Source organism: Helicoverpa armigera, chromosome 22, assembly GCF_030705265.1.
Source record: "Helicoverpa armigera isolate CAAS_96S chromosome 22, ASM3070526v1, whole genome shotgun sequence".
Taxonomy (NCBI): Eukaryota; Metazoa; Arthropoda; class Insecta; order Lepidoptera; family Noctuidae; genus Helicoverpa; species Helicoverpa armigera.
The window spans coordinates 4,513,592-4,538,227 of record NC_087141.1 but is presented as its reverse complement, the minus strand read 5'-3'; the positions used below and the strand labels follow the sequence as shown (position 1 = coordinate 4,538,227).

At 36.4% G+C, this 24,636-nt stretch overlaps 1 protein-coding gene and 2 long non-coding RNA genes across 3 annotated transcripts; 2 read left to right on the top strand and 1 right to left on the bottom strand.

Annotated features, from left to right (window-relative positions):
- Positions 1–369: 369 nt before the first annotated feature.
- LOC135118397 (uncharacterized) lies at positions 370–2,395 on the top strand. The gene is made up of 2 exons (XR_010277559.1): positions 370–832; positions 986–2,395. It is a non-coding gene; the product is annotated as an uncharacterized LOC135118397 (long non-coding RNA).
- A 1,099-nt stretch (positions 2,396–3,494) lies between these two features.
- On the top strand, positions 3,495–13,405 carry LOC110370790 (TBC1 domain family member 22B). The gene is made up of 4 exons (XM_021326753.3): positions 3,495–4,173; positions 5,441–5,653; positions 6,201–6,467; positions 10,765–13,405. The coding sequence occupies exons 1-4, from the start codon at positions 3,616–3,618 to the stop codon at positions 11,170–11,172; spliced, it is 1,446 nt and encodes a 481-aa protein (XP_021182428.3). The 5' UTR covers positions 3,495–3,615; the 3' UTR covers positions 11,173–13,405.
- Positions 13,406–21,174: 7,769 nt separating this feature from the next.
- On the bottom strand, positions 21,175–23,726 carry LOC110370823 (uncharacterized). The gene is made up of 3 exons (XR_007511274.2): positions 22,839–23,726; positions 21,864–22,261; positions 21,175–21,329 (listed from the first exon to the last, which is right to left on the bottom strand). It is a non-coding gene; the product is annotated as an uncharacterized LOC110370823 (long non-coding RNA).
- Between the last annotated feature and the right edge of the window lie 910 nt (positions 23,727–24,636).

Here is a 24,636-nt window from a genome sequence, read left to right as displayed (position 1 = left end):
TACAGCATACTGTTGGTGTGCCGGCTTAGGGCAGGCCACGACTCCAATGAATAACTTAAAATTATTTACCAAAATTATGTTAGTGCTTAAAATCAAAGTTAAGCATTTCTGTCTAAATTAACAGCTGCTTATTTCATGTACTTCTCTTAACTTATTTTTCAAATCAATATAAATTGGCAAATAACAACAAAAACAAAAAGACCTATGCCCGTTTTCACCAACAACCTCTTACCGTTTCCCTATCTAAAAGCTACTTTTAATAAAGACCCCTCCCAATTTGACACCTACCTAAATTCATTTTCACCACACTTGTACATGGATCCCTTAAGTAAGTGACAGATTACTAGTTCTACAAACAATAATGCAAAGTCGATATTTTATCGATAAAATGATTTTTCTCTACTTCTTAAGAAATAAACGTCTATCGAGTATATATTACTAAAGCCTGTGAGTTTTTTTTCTTGTGATGTTATTTTAATTTAACTTAAACTACATTACGCTATGTTTTATGCAATAAAACAGTAAAGAGGTTTTCTATAGGTGAATTTTTACCTATGTCATTCGCGCGTTTGTCAAATTGACTGATGTGTATGTGTACATAGAGTGAGGTTAATTTTGGGTTTATTATTGTTGAATAGATAAGTTTATTTTGGCAGAGAAGAGAAAACGAGGATAAACCTTTCTTGCAGAAGAAAAAGACAAGCTAGTGAAATTGCTGACGTCTCATAGAGACACAATATTAAACAAAAAACGGATGGGACCACGAACGAAGCCAAAAACAAAGCTTGGATCCAGTTACAAATAGTTTTAATGCGATAGGAACCGTTTACAGGTAAATGTGAATAATATCTGTGTATAATAATATAAGATATTGCCGTTCAACTGTGTTCCTTGTTTTACTGTCGACTTCATTGTATTTTTGTTCTCCATGAGTTGATGGATTTAAGTATGGGGTTAAAATTATACATTTATTATATTTATTTAGTTTCAGGTGGTGCGAGAAATTGGAAAGACGTGTAAAAACATGCTGCGCCCAGCCCACCTCAAATGAGGGTTTTCTAAAATGGCGTCCACCAGGTGGCGCACTGAGTCGTCAGGTCCAGGTAACTGTCAAAGTGCTTATCTTTACTATGAATAGTGAACGATTTTAGTGGTTTTTTTATTTTATAATTAAAGCACTGCATTATTGTTTTACTATTGAGGTTGAGTAAATAAAAAAAACTAAATCATATTGTGTTAACAAATTTTTCAACTACCAGTGACTTTTGCACCCTCTCTCTTAGCTCAATTTTTAGTTCGGAAACCTTATTCTGACCGTACTCCATAATAAAATCAATAACACTTCCAATATAACAGAATTTCAATAAACAATAAGTTCGGCACCTACAATTCCATACTATTTGACAGCTGTTTGGACCAGACGCATACGTGGCGCCACCCGGTGGCAGAAAAAATTTCAAAAACCCTCATTGAATTGGTGCAGGAGGATGATGATAATGTTTGGTACATCATATGAGGACTAATATTAAAATATTTGTTTACTATCTTTGTTTTAATTTATATATTTTATTATGTTCAATATTAGCCTACTTCTTACCTCCAGAGGGTATCCCCTATCACCTAGGAGATAGGCTCCTCCATATTCACCATTTTCGAATCATTGGTATCTACTGCAGTTTTGGTATTTAAGGCCAATTCAAACCTGAGCGATATTCGCTGCCGCTGTGGGTAGAGGTAGATACCGCACGGGTTTCGCTCAGGTATTTAGTATCAAGTATAGTTACCGGCACGGATATTGAGCTCTCGGCGGAAGAGTGGGGATCGCTTTGCGCACTGTACACAAGGCAATAAACCAATAAATGGCTTCTGCGCAGGTTAAGGTCAGGGCTCAATATCCGTGCCAATAACTATACCTACCGCGGCTAGAGCGACCTGCCGCTGTGGGTAGAAGTACATACCGCGCGGCAGCAGCGGCATACGTCCCGAACATCAACAGTAATATTATCGCATACCCACAGGGTTTTCTCTGCCGTAGACGGTAGCGAATACCGCTTAGGTCTGAATAGGCCTATAGTAAGGCGGCCAACCGTCCCGCATTCTGCGGGACCGTCCCGCAATGCTTGACGAAATCCCGCTTTGAAATTAATAGTAAAATAGTCCCGCAAAACGTTGTATGCGTCCCGCATGTCCCGCATCCCTATTTTTCTACCACACTTCTACACAACACCCACCTGCGCGCACGCTCAACAGTGCAGGAACACAGATTACCTATAATATAATCTCGTTCTCTTTATTTCTACTGAACTCGTGAGGCCTAATGATTTTGAAAATAAGACATTAGTGCACGCTGTGACACGATATTGATAGGTTAAATTATAGCTTTTTGCTTACGGTTTTTATTTTATCAGTTCCGTCCGATCATTTTTCAATGCCCCTCTCCCCCCTTTTCACGAAAGGTTAAGTCCCGCATTCAGTTTTCGGAAAGTTGGCCGCCTTAGCCTATAGATGTCCCGGCCACCGCGAAACTACATCAGTGATTACCAGATTTGCATCTGTTATGGTCTGTATATTTATGGACATGCAGGACTACCTATTTTTGAATAATTCAGCGACATCACGACCTAGCAAGTGCATTCATAGCAAGTGATAACCTATAATCTATATCTATACTAATATTATAAAGAGGAAAATGTTTGTTTGTTTGGTTGTAATGGATAAACTCAAAAACTACTGGACCGATTTTAAATATTCTTTCACCATTAGAAAGCTATATTATCTGCGAGTAACATAGGCTATATTTTATCCCGGTGCGGGCAGTAGCTCCCACGGGACGCGGGTGAAACCGCGGGAAAACGGCTAGTCTTATAAAAAAGTCGTGTTCATCGTACTTATTTCTCAGACATCTGCTCTTTCACGTAAGATAGGTACGTGGTCTTCTAATGATTTATTTTACATATCCACAACCTCCACAGCTTCTAAACTTTCTAAAAGTTTACGTTTCATTTTTTTTTGTATTTTTTTGCTTTTTAAACCTGGTATTTTTGGTGTTACATAACATATAAAGGTACATTTCACTATCCACGGTTCAAAATATGTTTGTATTCTGTAATGATAATGATAGGGGTTGTTTAAGCAGGCATCAATCGGGCCCCCAAGTTGAAGTCAAATTTTAAGGTTATAATTTGACACCTAGGCTTTGGTGAAAATGAAATTCTTATTAAGTGTTCCGTAAATGCTCCCTAAATTTAGGTATTCGTTGGTGATTTTTTTTCAAATATTTTTTTATATTTGAAAAAAAATATAAATAGGTAATGCCAGCTTAAAAAAGTATGCCAAGTATAAAATTGACACGTCTGTGATAGTAAATTATACAACGTTTAGCATATAATGACAGCAGTTGCATCGTTTATCTCGTTTTCTCTTTAGTATTTAGAGAGAGAGAAGCACACTTGACAACTGAGCACGTCATAAGCAAAATAAGTAAATCTGTGTGTGGTTGGAATGTTAATTGTCTTTGGATGGTCAGACGAGTGATATGTCATATCAACAACATTTCCACTGTAATTTTTTGTTGTCCAACAAAGTTATTTAGAATGTTCACGGCTGTATTTTATTATGGAAAGCTACCAACCCGAATATGACAAGAACGGATTATTGTCTGATACGTTCTGGAAGACACCACAGCGCGCGATCCCGGGCAGGCCTTTTCAGACGGTCAAACGGACCGAGGTTATGTCTGGGTCATCGTATCAACAGTTTCAGGCGTCAGTGAACGACGCCTGGGACCTGGGCGACGACGACATCATATCTGGAATCGCTGAAACTAAAATATCCAAGGCCATATCACAAACTGCTGCTTTGAACGTGATAAATTCGCATAGGAATAGTAGTAGGAACGTAAACAAAAATGACGTAAAAGTTGAGAGTGAGATTGTGAAGCCGAAGGCTGAGGCGGTGGAGGTGAAGAAGAATGAGGTCCGGAGGGTGGGTGCAGGGAGCTCGGGGCCCATGCGGCACTACCCGGGGCGGCCGCGGCCCGTGAGGCTGTCGGCGCTGACCTCCCGCGAGGAGAGCAGCGAGTCCAAGCTCGAGAGGTTCCAGCAGATGCACGACAGTACTGTCATAGACTTGGATGACCTCAAGCAGATCAGTTGGTCTGGCATTCCAGTAAAAGTAAGTCAATAACTGTCATAATCAGATGAGTCATGTCATGAAATGTTTGGGTATACTTGTAACTTTAGTAGGAACTGTCTGACTCAAAGTAGTATGTCATGTTATTGTAATTAATGAAGGCCACTGAAGTTTATTTGAGCATATCACAACATTCATTTATATCACAACATATTGTGCATTCTATAAACTGGATTCCATTGGCACCAAAATATGCTGTCTTAATATCTATAGCAGAACCTACCTTTGAAGCTATATTTGATATTTAAAGTAACCTCCATACCTTTTTAAGGCAATTAGATTAGTAAAAATCAAAATCAAAAGTCATTTATTCAAAGTAGGCTGAAAATCAGCACTTTTTGAACGTCAAATCTACAAAAGACAGCCCCCAAAACGCCTGCCCTTCACCACTTCCTATGTGTTTTTGCTGGGAAGAAGTGGTGGAACAAACTCCCCAGCAACACAATTCTGTCTGTATGGTTTTAAACTCAGTGTAAGACCTATATTAGTTACCTAAATAAACAAGTCATTTGATTACCTGATCTCTTATCAGTGTGTAATTAGTAGCGGATGGCTAGTGAGAGATAAATAATGTTTTCTTTGTTATATAAGTAGCAATCATCACAGAACATGTAGCGTTTCTACTCATTAGTTTTCTTACATCTAAGTGACAATTACATGTATAGGAGATTACCATAAAGTATGTCATAGTCTTTGTACATTTTCTTGTCATTTATTTATTTTCAAACATATAATTTATATTTTTAAATATTAAATATAAAAAACATTTAAAAATGTACATTATTATTAATGTCTAAATTAATGGGCTGCTGGATTAGCTAGATTTTATTGTAATGAATAGCTTAGAAACTAAAATTGGTAAAGCCTGTGTCCCATCTTTAAGATTTTAACTAGTTTTTTATTTTATCAACATTTGACTTCAGTAACTATTCAATATACAACCGGTTGTATACAGAAAGAAGAGGCATGAAACTCATGTACTATATTATTGGATTGGGCTTGTCTCAGTTTCATCCAGCCATTAATAATCGGTTAGTGAAGCATTTGTGCATTTGTACGTGGACAACAGACTCTGGTCAACAGTGAATAGAATTTAAAAATCAGCGCTGATTCATAGACATAGCATATCAGCTACAGCTTTCTTAAAAATTGAGATAGGTTCAGATCTACAGAAAATGTTCAATTCTCTATCCAATTGAAAACAGCAGTCTTTCGGTTGACTTATACCCTCTTTCTATAATCTCTTCAGGCTAGAGCCATAACATGGCGTCTCCTTGCTGGCTACCTGCCTCCGAACGCGGAGCGTCGAGTCGAGACCCTGGAGCGAAAGAGGGCGGACTACAAACACCTAGTGAAGCAATATTATGATGCAGAACGAGACGATGATACTTACAGACAGATTCATATAGATATACCACGCATGAGCCCACTTGTGGCTCTGTTTCAACAGATCACTGTGCAGGTGAGAATTTATTCTTTTACTAGCATCTTTTATTATCCAACAGTTTTACCAGAATATTAAAGTTAAATTTTATGTTTGTGGCTGTTCAACAAGTTTGCCTGTGCCTACTAGTATTATAGAAAAAGAAATGTTTTTTTTGGTTCACACAAAATGACATGACGGTTGAATTTTGTTCTTTTCTTTTACATGTGCAAGTTATTTTCTATAAATAAATAATTATATCGTAAGAAATCTTGTTGTTTGCGGTCCCAAACCTAATACAGAATACTCTGGAAGTACATCACCCATTCATATGCCTGGCTCGATAAATAGGCAAACACTAAAAGATTTTTTTCAAATTAGACCATTAGCACAATAGATGCTGTCTCTGGTGCTATTTGTAGTTATTTAAGCCAGAAATAGACACAGCTGTCAGCATTAAGGTATTAAGACCCAAAACGTGCTAAAAATCTATGAAGTTGACATAAAAATATGCTGCTCTCCCAAGATCCAATTTGTACATATATTTGCCTGTAAGTGATCTGATAACATTAAAACCTCATTGCAGGTGATGTTTGAGCGCATCCTGTACATCTGGGCGATCAGGCACCCAGCATCAGGCTACGTGCAAGGCATCAATGACCTGGTCACACCATTCTTCATGGTGTTCTTACAAGAAGCCGCTCCGGGCCAGGAGTTAGACAACTTCCCTCTGGATAAGCTGACGGAAGAACAGAGGGATATCATAGAAGCTGATTCCTTCTGGTGCCTCTCCAAGTTCCTGGACAGCATTCAGGATAACTACATATTTGCTCAACTTGGTATTCAACACAAGGTTAGTGTTACAAATATTTGTAAATAAATGGAACTGGCTTCTGCCCAAGTTTTCGATTGTAACAAAAATCTCTTAAGAACTGCTGCAGCTGAGTACCAGTGTTTTACAAGGAGCGCCTGCCTATCTGAATTCCTCAACCCAGTTACCAAGATAGTTGGCAAGACTGGTTGTCAGACTTACTTACTTCAGATTACCCATAACGACTGCCATATAATGCTCAATTATCGGTACATAATTATTACATGTAATTTCATAGGCCGATGTTAATTCATCGGCTGCTAGGCCGCGATTGAAACAACTAGTACATCACTCGCCCATTATATATCGCATCGCTGACTGGCCAATTATTATGGTTCGCGCGATCCGACACGCTGCGCGGTGTTAAGTAGGCCACTTTCCGTGTTAACCGTATTTATAACTGACGCCTTTACCAATACAAATGATTGTTTTGTATTGCCTCGTGGCGCGATAAAAATTATATTCATGAGTTGTTCAATTACACCCGACAGTCTTATTGTCAAAAATTGGAATATACTAATTGCATTTTATACATAAAATGTTCAATGATACCCGACACTATACTAGATTTTCTGGTTCCTCTCGAGTCCCGAGCGAAATACTTCTCGTATCTACATAAAAATTAGCCTATAAGCTTTCAGTTTGTACTAAACATTTAAATTGGGTCAGTAGTTATAGTGTGAAAGCCTAAAGGATAGATATACTTACTTTCGCATTTGTAAAATTAGTAATGGCCGACGTATTTTCAGGATAGTTTAAAGGTCAGTAACTAATTAAAGGCAATTAATAGCTAGAAATATTTGATTAATATCCTTTTAGAATCAGGTTTAAATGAGGTCGTCTGAACTTCAGCCTTTGATAAACAAATAATAAATCGATATTTCCTATCGGAGAAAGTTAGTACATCCTGCGGTAATCTAGGACAACCTAATATTAATGAAAAAATTGTTTAAACACTTGATTTTATGATAATAGTGTAATTGTACCTATGTAGTATACAAATAGAGTAATCGAATAAGTGATAAGCACTGATTATACCTACCACCTGTTTCCATATCTCACTGATTGCCTGTAACAGTTTTTTTTAAGCCAATTGCTCTATGAACGAGGATTAGTGAATGAGTTTACCTCACCTGATTTTAAAAAGAATTAGGATTATTATTAATTTTAATTAAATGAAGCCGGTTTCTCGAGGTACTGGTGGCTATTTTTACTTTTAGAAGACCGCAATTTAAGTGGAACTGTAAATAAACCGGTGCGATGAAAAATCATATAATGAAAATAAGCTCATAATGGCAATAATACTTGCCTCTTGTTTGTTAAAACGGGAAACTTTATATAAACGCGCCTTTACCACAGATTACTATGATAGTTATTACCAACGACAGATCCATTTAAGTTATTTGTACCCATCTGCTTAAATGATTTTATCATTACACATAATTTAAATACCGCAGATAAACCCTTTTTTTGTATGATCCTTTTCTTATCCTTTTTTTATGAAGGCAGAAAATCTGTCGATAAAAGTTTATTTTTAAAAGTTAAAGGGCTTGCAGTATTTTTTTTATAAAAGCTATTTAGTACCGGAAATCCATAGACTATTTATCAACTAAATAGTATTCACCTAAAATTTGAGTAAAACCTGGTCTAATCTGGTTACATAGAAAGATAAGGTTTCTTTGAAACGTGGTAATATCGTAACAACAGCCTATTATACTGCAAGTTAATTGATTTCCGTACTTTACGCGCCATTGTTACTACATGACCTCTAGTTCACGTGAATGTAGTGGCTTGCTTACAAAGAAAAATAAACGTGAAAGTGTTGACCTTTTAACGTATAAGAAAATACTAATAATATCTAATGTAACTGCGAACAGGTATGTAACTGGGTTAAGGAGGTCAGATACGCAGTCGCTCCTTGTAAAACACTGGTACTCAGCTGCATAGAGCTCTGGCATGTTTAATTTTAAGACCTTTCTGCATACCTCACAAATAAATACATTGAATTGAATTGAATAGCATCCAGTTAGATTGGAAGCCCACTCCAACATAGTTGGAAAACGACTCGGCAGATTATAATATAATGTGACTGCGAAGTGTCCTTCACTATCACTTTAGCTGCTGATCCAAATGATATTAATATAATCCTTACTAAAATTATAAATGAGAAAACGCCTTCTGAATGTCGGGTGAGTCACTCCTAAACTTCTATCTGGAGCCTGACAAAAGACATAGGCTACATTTTATCAGAAACACGCGTGGAATCGGCAAGGAACCAGTTATTCTTAATGGCTTATGTTTAACTGATCACCAGATATAGTAACAAACAGCAGACAAAAATAGTAAATGATCACCAAAATGAAACTCGCATTTTAATGTAAAACTATCACCAAACTTTTAACACTTTGCTATCCTATTTAAGTGAAATTACTCCAAAATAAATCAAGCGTAAGCCAAAAATAGTAAATGATCACCAAAATTAAACCACCATTTTAAAGTAAGATTATAACCAAAGTTTTTAAATTCTGCTATCCTATTTAAGCAAAATGAGTCCAAAAAAATCATTGTTATCCCAAAAGTAGTAAATGATCACCAAAAGTAGTAAATGATCATCAAAAAAGTTTTTACATCTTGCTATCCTGTTTAAGTAAACTGACTCCAAAAAAATAAGTTCGGCCTGATAAAATAAATGTAATAACATTATGGGGACCCTTTTCCTGCACTAGCGTGGAAAATTGTCTATTGCATGCCTCTAAACAGTGCGATAAGAGTGTATTGAGAAACACATTCTTCTTCTTCTTTCTCTTGCCCTGTTCCCAATTTTACTTGGCGTCGGCGCAATATGGAATTTTCTTCCATTTTCCCCTGTCACTCGTCATACTGACACTCACGCATGCATTGCAAGCCGGACACATAACTTAATATGGCATCATAATACTTTATTTGGTAATAAGCCTACATTTTATGGCAATCACAGTGACTTATTTAGGCAAAAATAATACATTAATTTGGTCGTCAAGAGTTGGTGATCATTTACTAAATTTGGTGGTCGAATACAATTTAAAGTGAAGTCGTGACTAAAATAGCTGGTACTATTACATTTTTAGACTTTATTTTTCTGGTGTTCAGTAGATATTTCTGGTTGCAAAACTTAGGGTATCAAAGCATTTTATGGTGGTCATTATATTTGTTCCCATTCTTAATGCCTTCAAGTAAAATACATAACTACTTAATTACGTTAATTGATGTAATTTTATGTATAAAACAAAGAATAAGTAAACTAATTGGAGTATTACGTGCCTTATCGATATGGTGATGAAAAATTAGGTTTCTTTTGTTTAAATCGATAGCGACATCCAAAAACTATACGAAGTCATATTTAAAGATAATTTAACTGTAAATTATTAAATTGACATAAAAAAGAAGGTTCTAAATTCCCTTCATATTTTAAACAGTTAATCAACAGTAGGTAAACGATTTCATCAGGACCCAAATTCACAGCCTAGGTACATAAACGTCTGTTTTTCTTAAACAAAACTTTCTTTGATACTGCTTCTATGTGAAAATTCATAGTAAACATTTTTTTAAAGAAATCTGAATGACGTTTATGCTGTTAGTGAACTTGTGACTAAAGCGTTGAAGAGAACTGGCTTGTTGAAGTCAGAGGCCCTCTATAAGACTGTGGGCTTAATTCAGTATTCAATATAAACATCTAGTCAAAACTTATCTAGGGCATAGCATAACAAGTGCAGTCGCACCATATATTCAACCGCATGTTTACGTGCCTACAAGGAAATAAACAGAGCTATCATTTTCCTACCACAAACCGCTTCTAATTAGCTCATATCACCACACGTGGTTGTTATTCACTCGAACAAATGTCACGCGTCAATTGTTACCATAAACAATTAGCTCAGCTTTTAAAACCAGGAATATGATAGTCCCGAAATAGATGGAGTAACAGGTAAATGTTGTGTTATTGTGAAGTTTTAATAGGCTGTGATATGGTCTGTTGTTGTTTAATGATGTCATGTAGGTATCTTTAGTTGTTTTCGTGTTGATATTCGTATACTAGTTATGCCTATAGGTTCCAACCGCGTGCCGAAGGTACTACATACATCCCGATAAAAAGTAGCCCATGTCTTGTCTCAAGCTCTTGCTAGGTAGTCTTATCGTAAAACCATGACAAACAGACACATAGTTACAGTTATAGAGACAAAGAAAAACCTACTAGAGATATGACTATAAAAATGGTAACCGTTACGTTCTTTGTTTCCAGGTGAATCAACTAAAGGAGCTCATACGTCGCATAGACTTACCCCTCCACGAGCACCTACAGACTCACGGAGTAGACTATCTCCAATTCTCGTTCAGGTGGATGAACAACCTACTCACAAGGGAGATCCCACTCCCATGCACCATCCGTCTGTGGGATACATACCTCGCAGAATCGGACGGGTTCGCCACCTTCCAACTCTACGTCTGCGCCGCCTTCCTACTCCACTGGCGGGAGAAACTCATGCTCGAGAGAGACTTCCAAGGCCTCATGATACTCCTACAGAACGTGCCCACACAGAACTGGACCGACTCTAACATAAGTGTACTGGTAGCTGAAGCTTATAGGCTTAAATTCGCATTCGCGGACGCGCCGAACCATTTACACAACGCGGGAAAGTCGGACAGATGACCTGGGCGGTAGTCTGGTGATACCTGGCACAGTCGCGGAACGATGTCTATAGGGGAGTTTGAAAAAAAATACGAGGGGTAAAAAAATGCTAGAAGTTCCACCGGTTTTGAGATCAAGCTTATACGCCACGGAACTTATATGCTATATATTTATCTACCACGTGGTATGGCTGCTAGTAATACGAATTAAATGTTAAAACTTCGTATCGATATGCTGTGGTGAAAAAAGTGAATAAAATTCAAAAAAAAAGTTGTTTAACACACGCATACAGCTACGACCATATTAGGCTAGGATTACAATGTATGAGAATTTTTTGGAGAATTATCTCTGTTGTGTATAGACTTCTTTCCGTGACGATGTGACGACTATGTTGGCATTGTCTATGCTTGTATACCAATGTAGAGGTTTCGCGTGTAAGGCGAACATACAATGCAAAGTGAGAATGTCAAGCCGACTGTGTGTGATCAGGGTAAAAGGTTTCCATTGCTTCCGCGTCTGAAGCTAAACTATGAAATACGATGATAATTCGGTGCTTAGTGAAGAATATGCGAATCTTAAGGTGTCTACACACCAAAGCCGCTGATGCCGGCGGCACAGCCCGGCGGCCCAACCCGCCGGCCGTATTTTGTACAATCATGCCACCGGCTTTCATAGAGTATTTGACAATTACTAGAACACCACATGCCGCGGCAGTCGTGCCGCCCGGTCAGCGGCTTTGGTGTGTAGACCCCTTTAGATTCACTCAAACAAATCCCGATCATAACCAATAGTTCAAGCTATTTAGTTCAATTTTGTAACAACGTATGTATGTGTCTTGGAGTGTAAACAGTGTCGTCATACTAGATATTACAAGGGATACATTTGTTAGATGTTAAATGTACTCAAATATGTGACTATTTGAAGGGCTTTAATACTTAAATGTTGGATGAATATCGATTGTAGCCGAGTTAGTTTCTCGATATCGATATTTTTTCGTAGTAAAAAGTGTATTGTTGTAAATATCAGCGAGAAAACAGTACATTACCTTTAACTAGATGACAGTTTGACTATGCGAATGGAAATTATCGTCATTCTCAATATCGATGTTTTTATCGACATCGTGTTTCATAGTTTAGTACAAGACAATGCATACCCACTCCCTAGATTTTATAGTTGGCAATCAACACGCCATATTAATTGTTTTGCTATATAACGGCCTAATGGATTTTAGTTAATACGATGGTGGAGCGACTCGATAACATTCGATATTTTGTACAACACTATAAATGTCTCCGAAAAAAAAAGAATTCACTCAAAGACATGGATTTAGATGAATTACATTAGAAATTATACTTTTCAGGTTTAGTCTCGAATGTAAAAGATTTTATTCGTTAATACATTATTTGGAGAACCAAATAATGTAAAACAGTCAATCTATAAGGTGCAATGGCAGCAAAGACTTCTGTTTTGCAGGATAAAACTTATTTTTAAAGCTTATCACAAGCAAAGTATGTAACCATTTAATTGGTTTATCCTGTATACTCCATGCACATCAGAGACTTCTCTAGTGTTGTGTAAAAATGTATAATTAAGGGCTGATTTTTCAATCGCCAGATATCTTCTATCTGATGAATATTTTTAACGTTTTGACAGCTTTTGTATGGAAAATATGTCAAACCGCCATTTTTATTCCTCAGATAGAAGTTAACTGATGATTGAAAAATCAGCCCTTAATGATGTAATGTTATTCTGTGTCGCTCACCAATACATTATGTTAAAGGGCAGCTGATTGCTGGAATAGGCGGATTGCACCATGTGTCACTTAACTGCAGTGATTGAAACTGCGTTTACTCGAACCAGTAGAAGCCGCAGTTTAAACTAGGGATCATCTAGGTACGTTAGTGTCGTTAGTTCATATTAATTTAATTGAGAATCAATCTCAAGTCTTATGAAAAGACCTGCAATTTGCTACTGTTAATAGTATTTAAGTTCATGTGCAGGTTGTTTTTAGTTTATTTCGTAGTAGTAATAGTTCTTTGGGGTCATTAATATTCAATAATAAATTGATATAACGTGTAACATATCCACCGATTTACACCCGTTAAGTGCGTGATAACCATGGTGCGATCCGCCCCATGTAAAATACTTTGTTTGATTTATTTTTTGTTTTTTGTGACCTCCATTTATGTACTATTTGATTTTATTACTACGTTATTTTACTTAGATTATTATAGCATTATACATTATATATTTACGAATGTGAGTTTTATTTACCCAAAGATTTAACAAAACTGATTTGTACCCTAATTCAAGAACATTCACGTAGAGGCATAACACTCTACACGATGAATGTCAGTTCTATGAAAAACGTAAGGTGATTTTATAGGGGACTAGATTCTGCCAGCGGTTACATCCGCATCCAGTGGGAACCTGCTAAAAAGTAGCTTATAGCCTTTCTCGATCAATGGGCTATCTAACACTGGAATATTTTTTCAAATCGGACCATTAGTTCCTGAGATATAAGCGCGTTCAAGCAAGCAAACAAACTTCAGCTTTATAATATTAGCATAGATGAGCTTTTGGTCATCTTTCTCAATCAGAAAAAGTAGCCACTCGTTTCAAACGCCAAAAGCCGTTTAACTAGTTGAATAGCCGGCCTATCTGATACTATAAGGCTCTGATTGACCAATTCGGAATTCATATCATTGCGAACCGTAATATTTTCAGGACCTTATCAACCGTTAGAAAATCATGACATCAGAAGCCGACAACAAAAGCCCGCCATAAGACGACAGTGTGGTGTTTTCAGATCTACAATAAAATTGTACACGTTGAACCTACATGCTTTTTCAGTAAACCTAAATCTAAACAAGTTGTGGGCAAAATCAATAAGTAGCATTTGCTTCAAGCAAAATAAATAACAGTATGGCCCATTGCTGTGCTAAACTTTTCAGGCGCTCAATATAAATTGGCAACATTTTCTGGTGCCAAACTGCGCAAGTCCAACCCCGGCCTTCACCTAGAACTTGACATCTACCTAGTGACCTGCAGCATCCAATAATCCTTATATAAACAAGATAACATCTATTCTAACAAAAACATTGAACATTTTACAATAAAACCCACATATTCAAGAGATATTTGTAAAGTTTGTGTGCAATTTTGTGTTCTTTGTCATATAAAATCGATAATATCAGGAGCGAGAAGGTATCTTAGCTACGTTTCGGATGAATTGTGACCTTGACCGAGATATTGAGTCGGTAAGTAGTTCGATGCATTTTATGGATAAGTGTGGATAACGTTAAATTAAGATGTGAGTAAGCACGAACAAGGTAGCTATCAAAATAAGCTTGTTATTGCTTACTTCCTAAGATAATTAATTATATAGAAATTAAGTAGGTACACAAAGCAGTAGTTTACATAGTAAGTAGCACAATATACAATAAAGATGTTAGTAGGTAATATAATTATCCTAAAGTAATACTTGTTTCTGGAAATAATGGATTTAGTACTTAGGTAGCTAATTACGTGCTTTACCTACTCATAAAATTTTAAAAATAAATATTTAGAAGAAGGTCAAATTTGAATAGGTACCTACTGCCTAAATAAATACAATGGCAATGCAGCTTTTGTAGTACCTAGGTACCTAGTTATCAAGTGAATAGACATACTGACTACACTCTTGCTTGATGAATTTACATTTTACCATAGACCATACACACCATTTTCGGAAATCTGAAAGGTGTTCGTAGTTATAGTTGTTTAACGAGATCAAACGCCTATGGTACATTGGGTTTTTCCAAAACATGGACAAATATAACAAATGCGGTTTTCCTATACCGATATAATTAAATTATGGCCATCGAACCTATTTATTATGGAGCTGAAAATGTATAATATTAAGGATGATATACAATGTGGAATAATAATTATCGTGTTTAATTAACGTAAAGTATTTATAGAGGGTTATATCATTTTAAATTATTTGTTTAATAGTGTGACGTGGCTTTTACTACATTCGTTCGTATGTAAAGGATACCTCAGTAAGAGAATAACAAGTTGACTCACTAAACTATGTAAATACTGTAGGTACCTAACGACAACAATTTCTGGCATTTCTTCGAAGTGGTCGATCTGGATTTTTTTGACGTGTGGAACCATTTCAAACCAAACGTAGGTACCAAGGTCAGGTAGGTACATTACCCTGGTCATTCACATAAACACCGAGTCCATAAGTATTTATGAAAGATATCACTAATAGACATACTTAATTATGTCACTGATTGGCGACCAAAACAGGATTTATTTTAGGTACTTCGTCGTCGTTGTTTCAGTCGAAAGACGAACACTGCTGGACAACGGCCTCCCCCAGTTTTCGCCACTTTGCTCAATATCTCCAGCAACCCAATACTAAACCCAATAGCCATAGGTAGGGACTATACTATCGATATCAATATCGTAACAAACGAGTTAATAATGTGTTAGTTTGCTTGGAACTGGCGTCATTCAATCCACCGAAACAAAGGTGTGCCTACTAATACTTACCTAGATCATACCTAATAAAAAATGAATACTTTTTTTGTATTCTTTAAAATTATAAGGGGTTTTTAAAAATGAATGCTATGTCATCATTTTAAAAGCTTTGTTCTTAGACCTAAATAAATCCCTGACACAACGACAACCCCGTATTCCTCAAATGCGGTTTACCGACTTACAAATAAACGCGGCTACGCGACGAAGGTAGGTACAATTTTCATCACTCTATCCTGTTTTTGTTTAGAAGTGTAGGTCTAAGGATGAAATTCCACCAAAATATTTGGAACAAATTTTGTTTTAGGTAGGTACAATATTTGTGCGCGCACAAAAGGGTGCTACGCACAGTAGGTACGCACTGTTATTTCTCGACCAAGCTTTTGTATTGCACACTGTGTGCCGTTTGGCACATCCGAAGGAATTTCGGCATAAGTCAGGTGGACTGGACGGCTTGGAGCCGTTTTGGTTGTATGCTGGGCCCAAGGGAAGTGACGCATCCCATTTTAAGTGAGCTTACTTATTCTTCCAATTTGACTGAGTTTGCTAGGCAGGCCTCATTATTTTAAAACGATTCATGTTCTTGGCACAAAGGTTAAACACTTACGCGTTAGGTTTAGGCTAAACCATTTAGAACTAGAGCTACTTACTACTAGAGATTCTTAACTACGTTCGTTGCTCTCTCCATAAAAAGTAGACTTAATAGATAGAAGGAGCTTTAACTAGTTTGGTTTGAACACACCCTTAGGTATCTTTCCTCGAAACTATATACAAAGTGGCGGTTACTATGTCAATTTTTTGAAATATTTTGATTAGTACCTATAGAGAACGATTATATTGTAATGTTAGGAGTTGTTCTATCGGTATGAGTCCAGTCTTCCTGTCACATTTCCTGTGTAATCGATAACGAAATATGTTCGCTGCTCAAATAGGGAGGGCAAACCGCGGGATTTACATTACGGGATATTTTATTTATATAAATAGGTAAATGTTGGCTTAATATTCATGAAATATAGTTCTAAAATTGACTTCAGAATGGAAAAAAATGGAAGCGTACGTATTGTCATGGGACCCCTGTAACGGCTGTAACCCATAAGTAATGCGGTTGTCTATTGCTAGGCAATTGGCCAAATGAAAAGAGGTTGTACAGCCTTGCACTGAAAACTAGACGGGTCATAGGATAACCCCTTGCCAGATTTCTTCTGAAGACTTGATTTAGAGCATATGCATCAAGCTAAAGCTTGCCGGTGATTTAGTCTTAATAAGCTAATTAATTAGGTACCTATATGCTTTGTCACCATACAACATAATTGAATAGGTAAGCTCAAACAAAAGCTTCTAAATAGTCAGACACATTTATATTGCACCTACATGCAAAACCTGCTGTTCTGAACATTAACGGTATTCTAATTCGATTGTTCACATCGAACTTTTAGTCCGCATTTAATTGAATTGTTTGATTTGAATCCGGGATAAAATCCCGGGGCCCTGCCACAACACGACGCTACCATTTTAGTGCGACATTAGTCAGATGTCCGTAAAACAGTAGACCGCTACTGTAACGCGGCTAATTGGCTCCATATGAATTACACGCGGCTTTCCTTATAGATAAAATGTACTTTATTAACAACCGAACAGCGGGAAATTTGTTATTAGTGACTTTGTTTTGTACTGTGCTACAGGCTCCTGGTATGTACAATTTAATATTTTATTTTAATGTTTATTGTGATTTTAGTAGCTTGTTATATTTTGATGGTGTGGAAAATTGGTTGCACCGTGATTTAAAATGTGCAATCACAACTCTATCTTTTAAATCAAGTTAATATTTCAAAAAATCTATCGTATGTGTGCGTAACTAATTGCATGTTAAGTTATAATTTGTAACTACACCATAAGATTACACTTTTACTATAGTGGACATAAGCCATATTATATTTTTTATAGTAGCTTCATTTTTATTGTCATCTTCATCTATGTATTTGATATTGTAACGTACGTGTAGACTCTCCCTATTGAAGAGATCGGAACGGTAATAGGGTACTGGTAATGAGAATTAAAAAAAGTTTCTTTGGGAAAATCATTTATAATCATGATTACCTACCTATAACCAATTGCTTAGGTATTGGTCACTAATAACCAGTCACCCTATGTATTTAGAACATAAGCATTATTATGTGTCTGTCTTTGGCGGTCGTTACGGGAAGTCAGAAGCCAGTATGTCTGTCAACCAGTCGTACCAAGGCGTATTGGGTTGCCCCATGCCATTGTAGTTAGACTGGCAGCCGACCCCAACAACGACCGAAAAAGGCTTGGGAGATGATGACGTTAAATAGTAAAGTCTATGGAAGTGAAGAAGATAACATCAAAACTCTTGTCGGTTGCGGCTCATCGTATGGCAGTTTGCTGTGTATTATTGCCAGCTGCCTAGCGAAGGGCAACAAATGACTGAGTTGACCAACGATGCTACGGACCCTGAGAAGATTAACATGGAAGATGCTGAAACTGCGCTATTTTATAACGTGTGTTTTAACATATAAGTTATTTTTTAAGATAAATCTTTAATTGTATTTAATTCGGATCTTGTATGCATAGAAGCTGCTACTAGACAGCTACTAGATAGTATTTGATGCGAAAATGGAATTATTCTGTCTGGCCAACAGAATTGTTTCAAAATCTGAAATATCTTACTAATATATGTACGTTTATAACATAGAAATCAAAGTTAAGTTTGATCTAGGACATATAGATCTACTATCTATATTTCTATTTTTTAGAGGAACCTGTAGCTGTTTCTACTCATAGGTCTTTGTAGAATTTGCTACTTTTAAAAGTACCCAGAACTTCGTTGGATAAGCAAACACACAATTTGCTTTATAACATAATGAAATGGTCGACATTTTTTCAAATTAATATTTGTTATCATACGTTACATTTAAACGAGTAGGACTGAATGACGTGAGCGATACGCCGCTATCAGGACGACGTTGCAACGAATTACCGATAAGTTAAATATTATTTTAAACACTGCGTTTTTTGTCATTTAAAACTATAATTTAATTTGTATTTTTATGGAATTCAAATCCAATAAGCTTTCTACTGTACCTACTAAGATAGTCAACCCTGTGTCAATCTTTAGATATCTTATAGAGGGAAATCGTATACTATGTACATATGTACTTCGTTAGTACCACAGGCATGTACTTTTTAGCCCATAACAGTACATTGAATACTATCTGTTAGGATATATTCGTCTAGATGGCGGCGATCTGTCTATAGCTTTAGACAAAGTTCATATGCTCATACTAGTTGAAAAGTCTATCGTAGAAGCGTAATTAATTTGTGGTACAGACTTATTTAGGCTTTGGATAGAAAATTTTCGCAATTTAATATATCCCGAAGCAATTTTCCACTACCCATTACGTTCCATGAGCCGGGTATACCACAAGGTTCTATTTAAGGCTCATTACACAATTTAATAGCAGAAATAAATAAATTTTAAAATAGTGATCCTCTATTCTACCGTTGAACGTATTCGATAATCCGTTATAATTAATAGCCGCAGTGCTAATGAAGATCTAGACTAGAATAAAGTGACTGACCTCAAACTATGCGATACTGTTAATGTGACATCATTTGACATCACGTAATTATGTGAATTTAATTTTAAATCATCAAAATAAATTATAAACCAGTTTTTATTGTATAACATTCGATAATATTGTGTTTAGCATACTATGATCGGATTACTGTTTAGTTTTAGATTGTGTCTAATATTTTATCATTATTTTTAATGATGAGATTAATCTCCGTCGTTTGATTGGTCTGCAAAAAGTTTCGTTAATAATCGTTAGGAATAATAAAAATAACTTTGTTTGTCACGCTTTCACACCAAATTCAATAGATATTCTTTATCCGGGTGCGGAAATACTTATCTGGGGACGCCCCGGTGGTTGGTAATGCGGGCAACAGCTAAGCTAGTTTACTGTAAAGGGTTCACCATCATCATTAGGCCTATAGATACATTTATTAGTGTTGCATAGATGTACACACTCATAACTTTGGGACTAATAAACCTACTTAATTACTTTTTAAAAAACGGTCCAATGTGATGTGCTTACCTAATAGGATTCATGGCGTACCTATGCCTGTTTCATTTTAAGTAGGTATTAGCCAAGCTCTTTGTGGATAATATCGGAAAACCATGTATTTTTGCACAGGATAATAATTTTGTTACATTTTTACCTTCCTTGATGTAAAGTTTCATGTTAACAGTTTTATTTTATTTAGTTGGGTCTACATTTTTAAGTAGCTTTTTACTGTGATGATTTACCTAAGTTCTAAGGTTCTTCTTGTCTAATAGTATCGTTTAACAATTGAGGTCTGATAGTTGGATAATCAGATTAGGACGGACATGGACTAAATGCTACCAAGACATAATTTGAGGGTATGTAGGTTATTAATAGGTTATAATAACAAGCTGAATTGATCTAGGGTGTGGACTATCTACCAAATCCTACCAAGTTATAATTTGATGGGTGTATAGTTTACTAATAGGGGTGAACTGTATTTTTTATCAATCATCAATGGCACATAACCTACGTGTATGAGTGATACTGCAAATTCTCATGAAAACGCCCAAAATTGTTTCTTACTCTTTCTCCGACCAAACCTTAGCGTTATACCTAATTTTAACTACAAACGATATTAAACTTGATCTGAAAACCGCGCATCGCCCTTTACGGAACTACTTATTTACATCCAGGCGAGTAAAACAAGCCAATAACTTTCATACCGAGAGCGAGTATATTCGGAAATTGCAAGTTCAAGGCAAACCATCTTGTCATAAGCTGCATTGTTAATGAGAACCCGTCTCAATGCCAGTCAAGTTCAACGGCTATAGCAAGGACGGTAATTCCTACTGGGGCGCATTTCCATAGCTGATCGGCCATTTTAATTGTTCTACTTTTATTTACATAGATAAACATTTTACATAGGCATACTTGTTTGTAGTAGTATTACTACCTGCTTAGGTAGTTGGTACTCCAACTACCGAAATTTTGAATGGTGAATTTCCGCTTTTTCGGTTGAATAGCGAACCCAGTAAACTTTATAGGCAGACCTAATTGAGACCATTGTTTTTCAAGTGGTAATATGTAGGTATTATTAAAACAACCAGTTAATTTTCATTTTAAATTCTGAATATTGCATCTTTTCAGTAATTTCCTACTAAGACTATTAAGATAAGTTTTTTCGCCTTTGGCCCTAGTAAGATGACTGTAGTGGAAAACTGCTAACAAAAGCGCATCTTTAAAAAAAGTAGGCCAATTACCTTCTGTTTACAAGATACTTAATAGGTACTGAATATTATAATATCGTAGCGTGAACGAGCAACTTACATAATTGGTGGCTTTCAAAGGTTCTATGATTTTGTTTACCTACCTACTAAAGGCAGCCAGATTCCCTACTCAAGCACCAGCGTAAAACATACGACAATAAGTTTTCAAACTACTTTATTGTAATCATTTTGGTGTGGTAAAAAGACATTTTCATAACAAACATTTAACTATTTATTTTGAATATTATTTGAAGGTGTTTCTGGACTATTGAAATGTCATGGACTGAGTTGTGTTCTTGTTACATCGTCGTGTCTGAAATAAAGGCTTCATATTAGTTTAAGCCTTAGGCACTTAATACAGCATACATACCAAGTAAACTGAGGCATGAGTTAAAGAAATAATGGCACTTATAATTGCTATATACCAGATTAGTAACGCAATGTTAATATGGAAGCTTTTATTCGAGTGCGAAACCTGAACCAAAATACAGTAAACTGTATTGAAGTGTAAGTAGGTCAAAGACGAACGTAGGTACATTATGATATCTAAGACTCATAAGATATACTGAAAACACTTCAGTTCTAAAAAAATATGTATTTTTAAAATATAGTGCTGTACCTACATCAGTGCCAGATATTTTACATATGGTACCGCACGAAAGAAATGAAACTTAATTTACAAAAGAAAAAGAAAGTGTATCAGGGTCATGCTCTGTCCCGTAACAATTATAGTCTACTGCCTAGTGCCACAGGAATGCATAGAATAAAATATTACTTTCCCAGGAAACGTGTTAAAAATGGATACATTGGATTTACAGTAAGTGACGCTAGAAAATACGGTACTTACCTTGTTCATTTTGTATGATTGTTATCGTCGTCGTCGATCAGGCAAGCAACAACAGCGTACACCTCCAAATCGGCATTGTCTTCGACAACACCGATCGCAATTGCCTTTATAAAAGTGTACGTATAAGTACCAGCCGAGCAGGGCCAGTAGTCCAAGTATTACGCTGTATGTTGCAGTCTTCTTCGCTTTGGCAGCTAGAGAAGCCGAGTAGAAGCAGGCGCAATTCACATTGCCCTTGGTCGAGGTCTTTTGGGTCACAGTTTTAACCATTTTAACACTTCAGTCTAACCCATGACGAAAACTCTAGTGTTTTCACACCACTATTTATTATTTCTTGTTTCTTAATCCTTTTCTTTTCCAAAGTTTTCCATTGTCCTCTTTTACGGTAGTTTCTCCATCTGAAGTGAAAATGAAAATTAATTCATTATTTGTAAATTAAATGTTGTTTGAGTTTTAGGATTTGACATCTTTCATTTGTGATTATAGTCTACAATCTGTGCCTAGAATGTCGTCACGCATGTTGATGATACATGAGTATCAATATATTTTCTAACAAGTCTATGCTTTTTGCATTTGGATCTTTATTTACCTACAGAGGCTACAGATTCTATATTTGGTAAGACCTTGCGAGAATGAGGATAATGTGTATAACGATAGAAAACTAAGCAAGTACGGCAAACACCGAAACACTTCGAAATGTTTCTTCAACTAAAATAAAAGGGATATTTGTCTGCTGGGGCAGCCCAGATTTTCAGAACTTTTCAAACGCTTATTGACTACTGGCTCTTTCTCGCGGTATCGCCCGCATCCCAGGGGAATTTCTTCCCGTGTCTGGATAAATTTTATTTCCAATCTGTTGTATAGTTTCGGAGCCTTCGGGGTACAAATAAGCAGAAAAAATGTTTCCTATTTACTATAACGAATAGTTTGTTGCTATTTGTGTGCAATAAAAAGTAATAATATTCTTCTGCTTACCTTTATCTATGAAGGTTGATAGTAAACTTGCAGCATCTTTATAGTTAGCGTGGTTGTAATTAAAGCAGAGCATATATGAGTGGCATGAACACAGCGCAGAAGCCAGAGTAGCCGCAAGTTTGTACTGGGCGTCGTCTCCGGCAGGATCTTCGGCACCAGCAAACCCAGCACCATTTTATAAAGCACAAAGTCAGTATGCCTATTGCGACTCCCGACGCTAGGGTTTTAACATCTACGTTACAACGCCTACACCCCTTTGACAAATAATCACAGCATGCCGTCCCTACATCTTTTCCGTCCTCTCCACTACCACCTGTTTCTGGATGACAAGCGCATATAACACCACTCTCACTTTTCGCTTTCTTAGAAGATTTGGCTCCGAATTTCTTTGATTCAGTGTTGGAAGCTTTAGGTGTTGAATCCATTGCGTTATTTGTTGGTACAACAGGAATATCTGGTTCTACTTTTGGAGTAGTTACGGGTTCTACTTTTGGAGTGGTTTCGGGTTCCACTTTTGGAGTAGCCCCGGGTTCTACTTTCGAAGGTTTCGTTATTGAAGCTCCTTTCGGAGTGCTTATTGATTCCCTGTTTACCGGTTTAGTTTCTTTTGTTGCAGAAGGTGATTTCACCTTCGAATCACTTTTGCTAGGTCTCTTGGGTCGTTTCCCAACTGCCATATTTTGCTGTTCTTACACCTAACCCATGTCAGTTAAGCTTTCTTTAATTCAGACATTACTTTTTTTAGTTGTTTTACTTTACTATTTTCAACGACCTGCCTGTTCGGAATAGAACTGAAATATTTCTTAATTCATTATTTCACGATAAATGTTCGTATTGAATTTTGTTTTGACATTAGGACGACAGATTTCAGAATTATTTTTCATCTGTAGTAAAAGTGTTGGCACGAATATCCGGATCACAAACTTTTTCCGGATTACGAACTGTTTGTCCAATATTTCAATATACAATGAACCTGTTTGGGTGCAACCCGCTATTAACTTACTAACACAATACGTCCAAGAACGCGCTAATACCAGGAACTGTAAATACCTAATTATAGAACAGGTACTAGAACTAAGTAGCCAGACATATTTGAAAAATTCGATAATCCAATTCGTAGGAAGCTAAACATGTTCCTAATTTATAGGAGCACCGCGCATTAAAGTAACTTCATCTACTTTATATACCATGAACATCTAAGTAGCATGAGTAAGCATGAGGGTGGTATAATATGCGATGTACAGAGTTGTATTTTCAAATCATTTGTAGAATGTGCTATGTAAATAATAGTACATAGCATAATTAACGAGCGTAAGACTAATTAATTGTCGACACTGAATCTTATGCAACGGCATGCCTCTGTAAGTGTCAGGAATGTAGAGATTCTTTTATATAAAGCATTTAAATAGATTGTTACGAATGCCCACGGCTCGGTCTAAGCACTAAATGACACTGGATAAATACTAAGTAGCTATTTCATAATAGTCAACTGCTTAACGCATACCTACTGATAAAAAATATATTGTCTTTCTTCTAGTATCTTAAGAGGGAGAGGCATATGTACGGCAGCTATCCATTGCCACCAGTTTCAGCATTTTAGAAATTACTGGATGAAATTAAACGGGGATGAATACCGTCTCCTTATTATTTATTTTTTTGTCAACACATAGACGTTTAATATTTTTACGTGTAAAGCCGTTGACGTACCTTAAATAAATAAATAAATATACCTGATCTACACTTAATTTAATCATCTGTGATAAATTATTAGCCGTAGAGACAACAGCGAGTACCACTA

What these genes read in the sequence shown, in the direction of transcription:
- LOC110370790 (XM_021326753.3), top strand. Translation starts at nt 3,616, where the DNA reads ATGGAAAGCTACCAACCCGAATATGACAAGAACGGATTATTGTCTGAT. An exon ending in GGTCTGGCATTCCAGTAAAA is followed by an intron (nt 4,174 to 5,440) that starts GTAAGTCAATAA and finishes TAATCTCTTCAG; the next exon opens with GCTAGAGCCATAACATGGCG. An exon ending in AACTTGGTATTCAACACAAG is followed by an intron (nt 6,468 to 10,764) that starts GTTAGTGTTACA and finishes CTTTGTTTCCAG; the next exon opens with GTGAATCAACTAAAGGAGCT.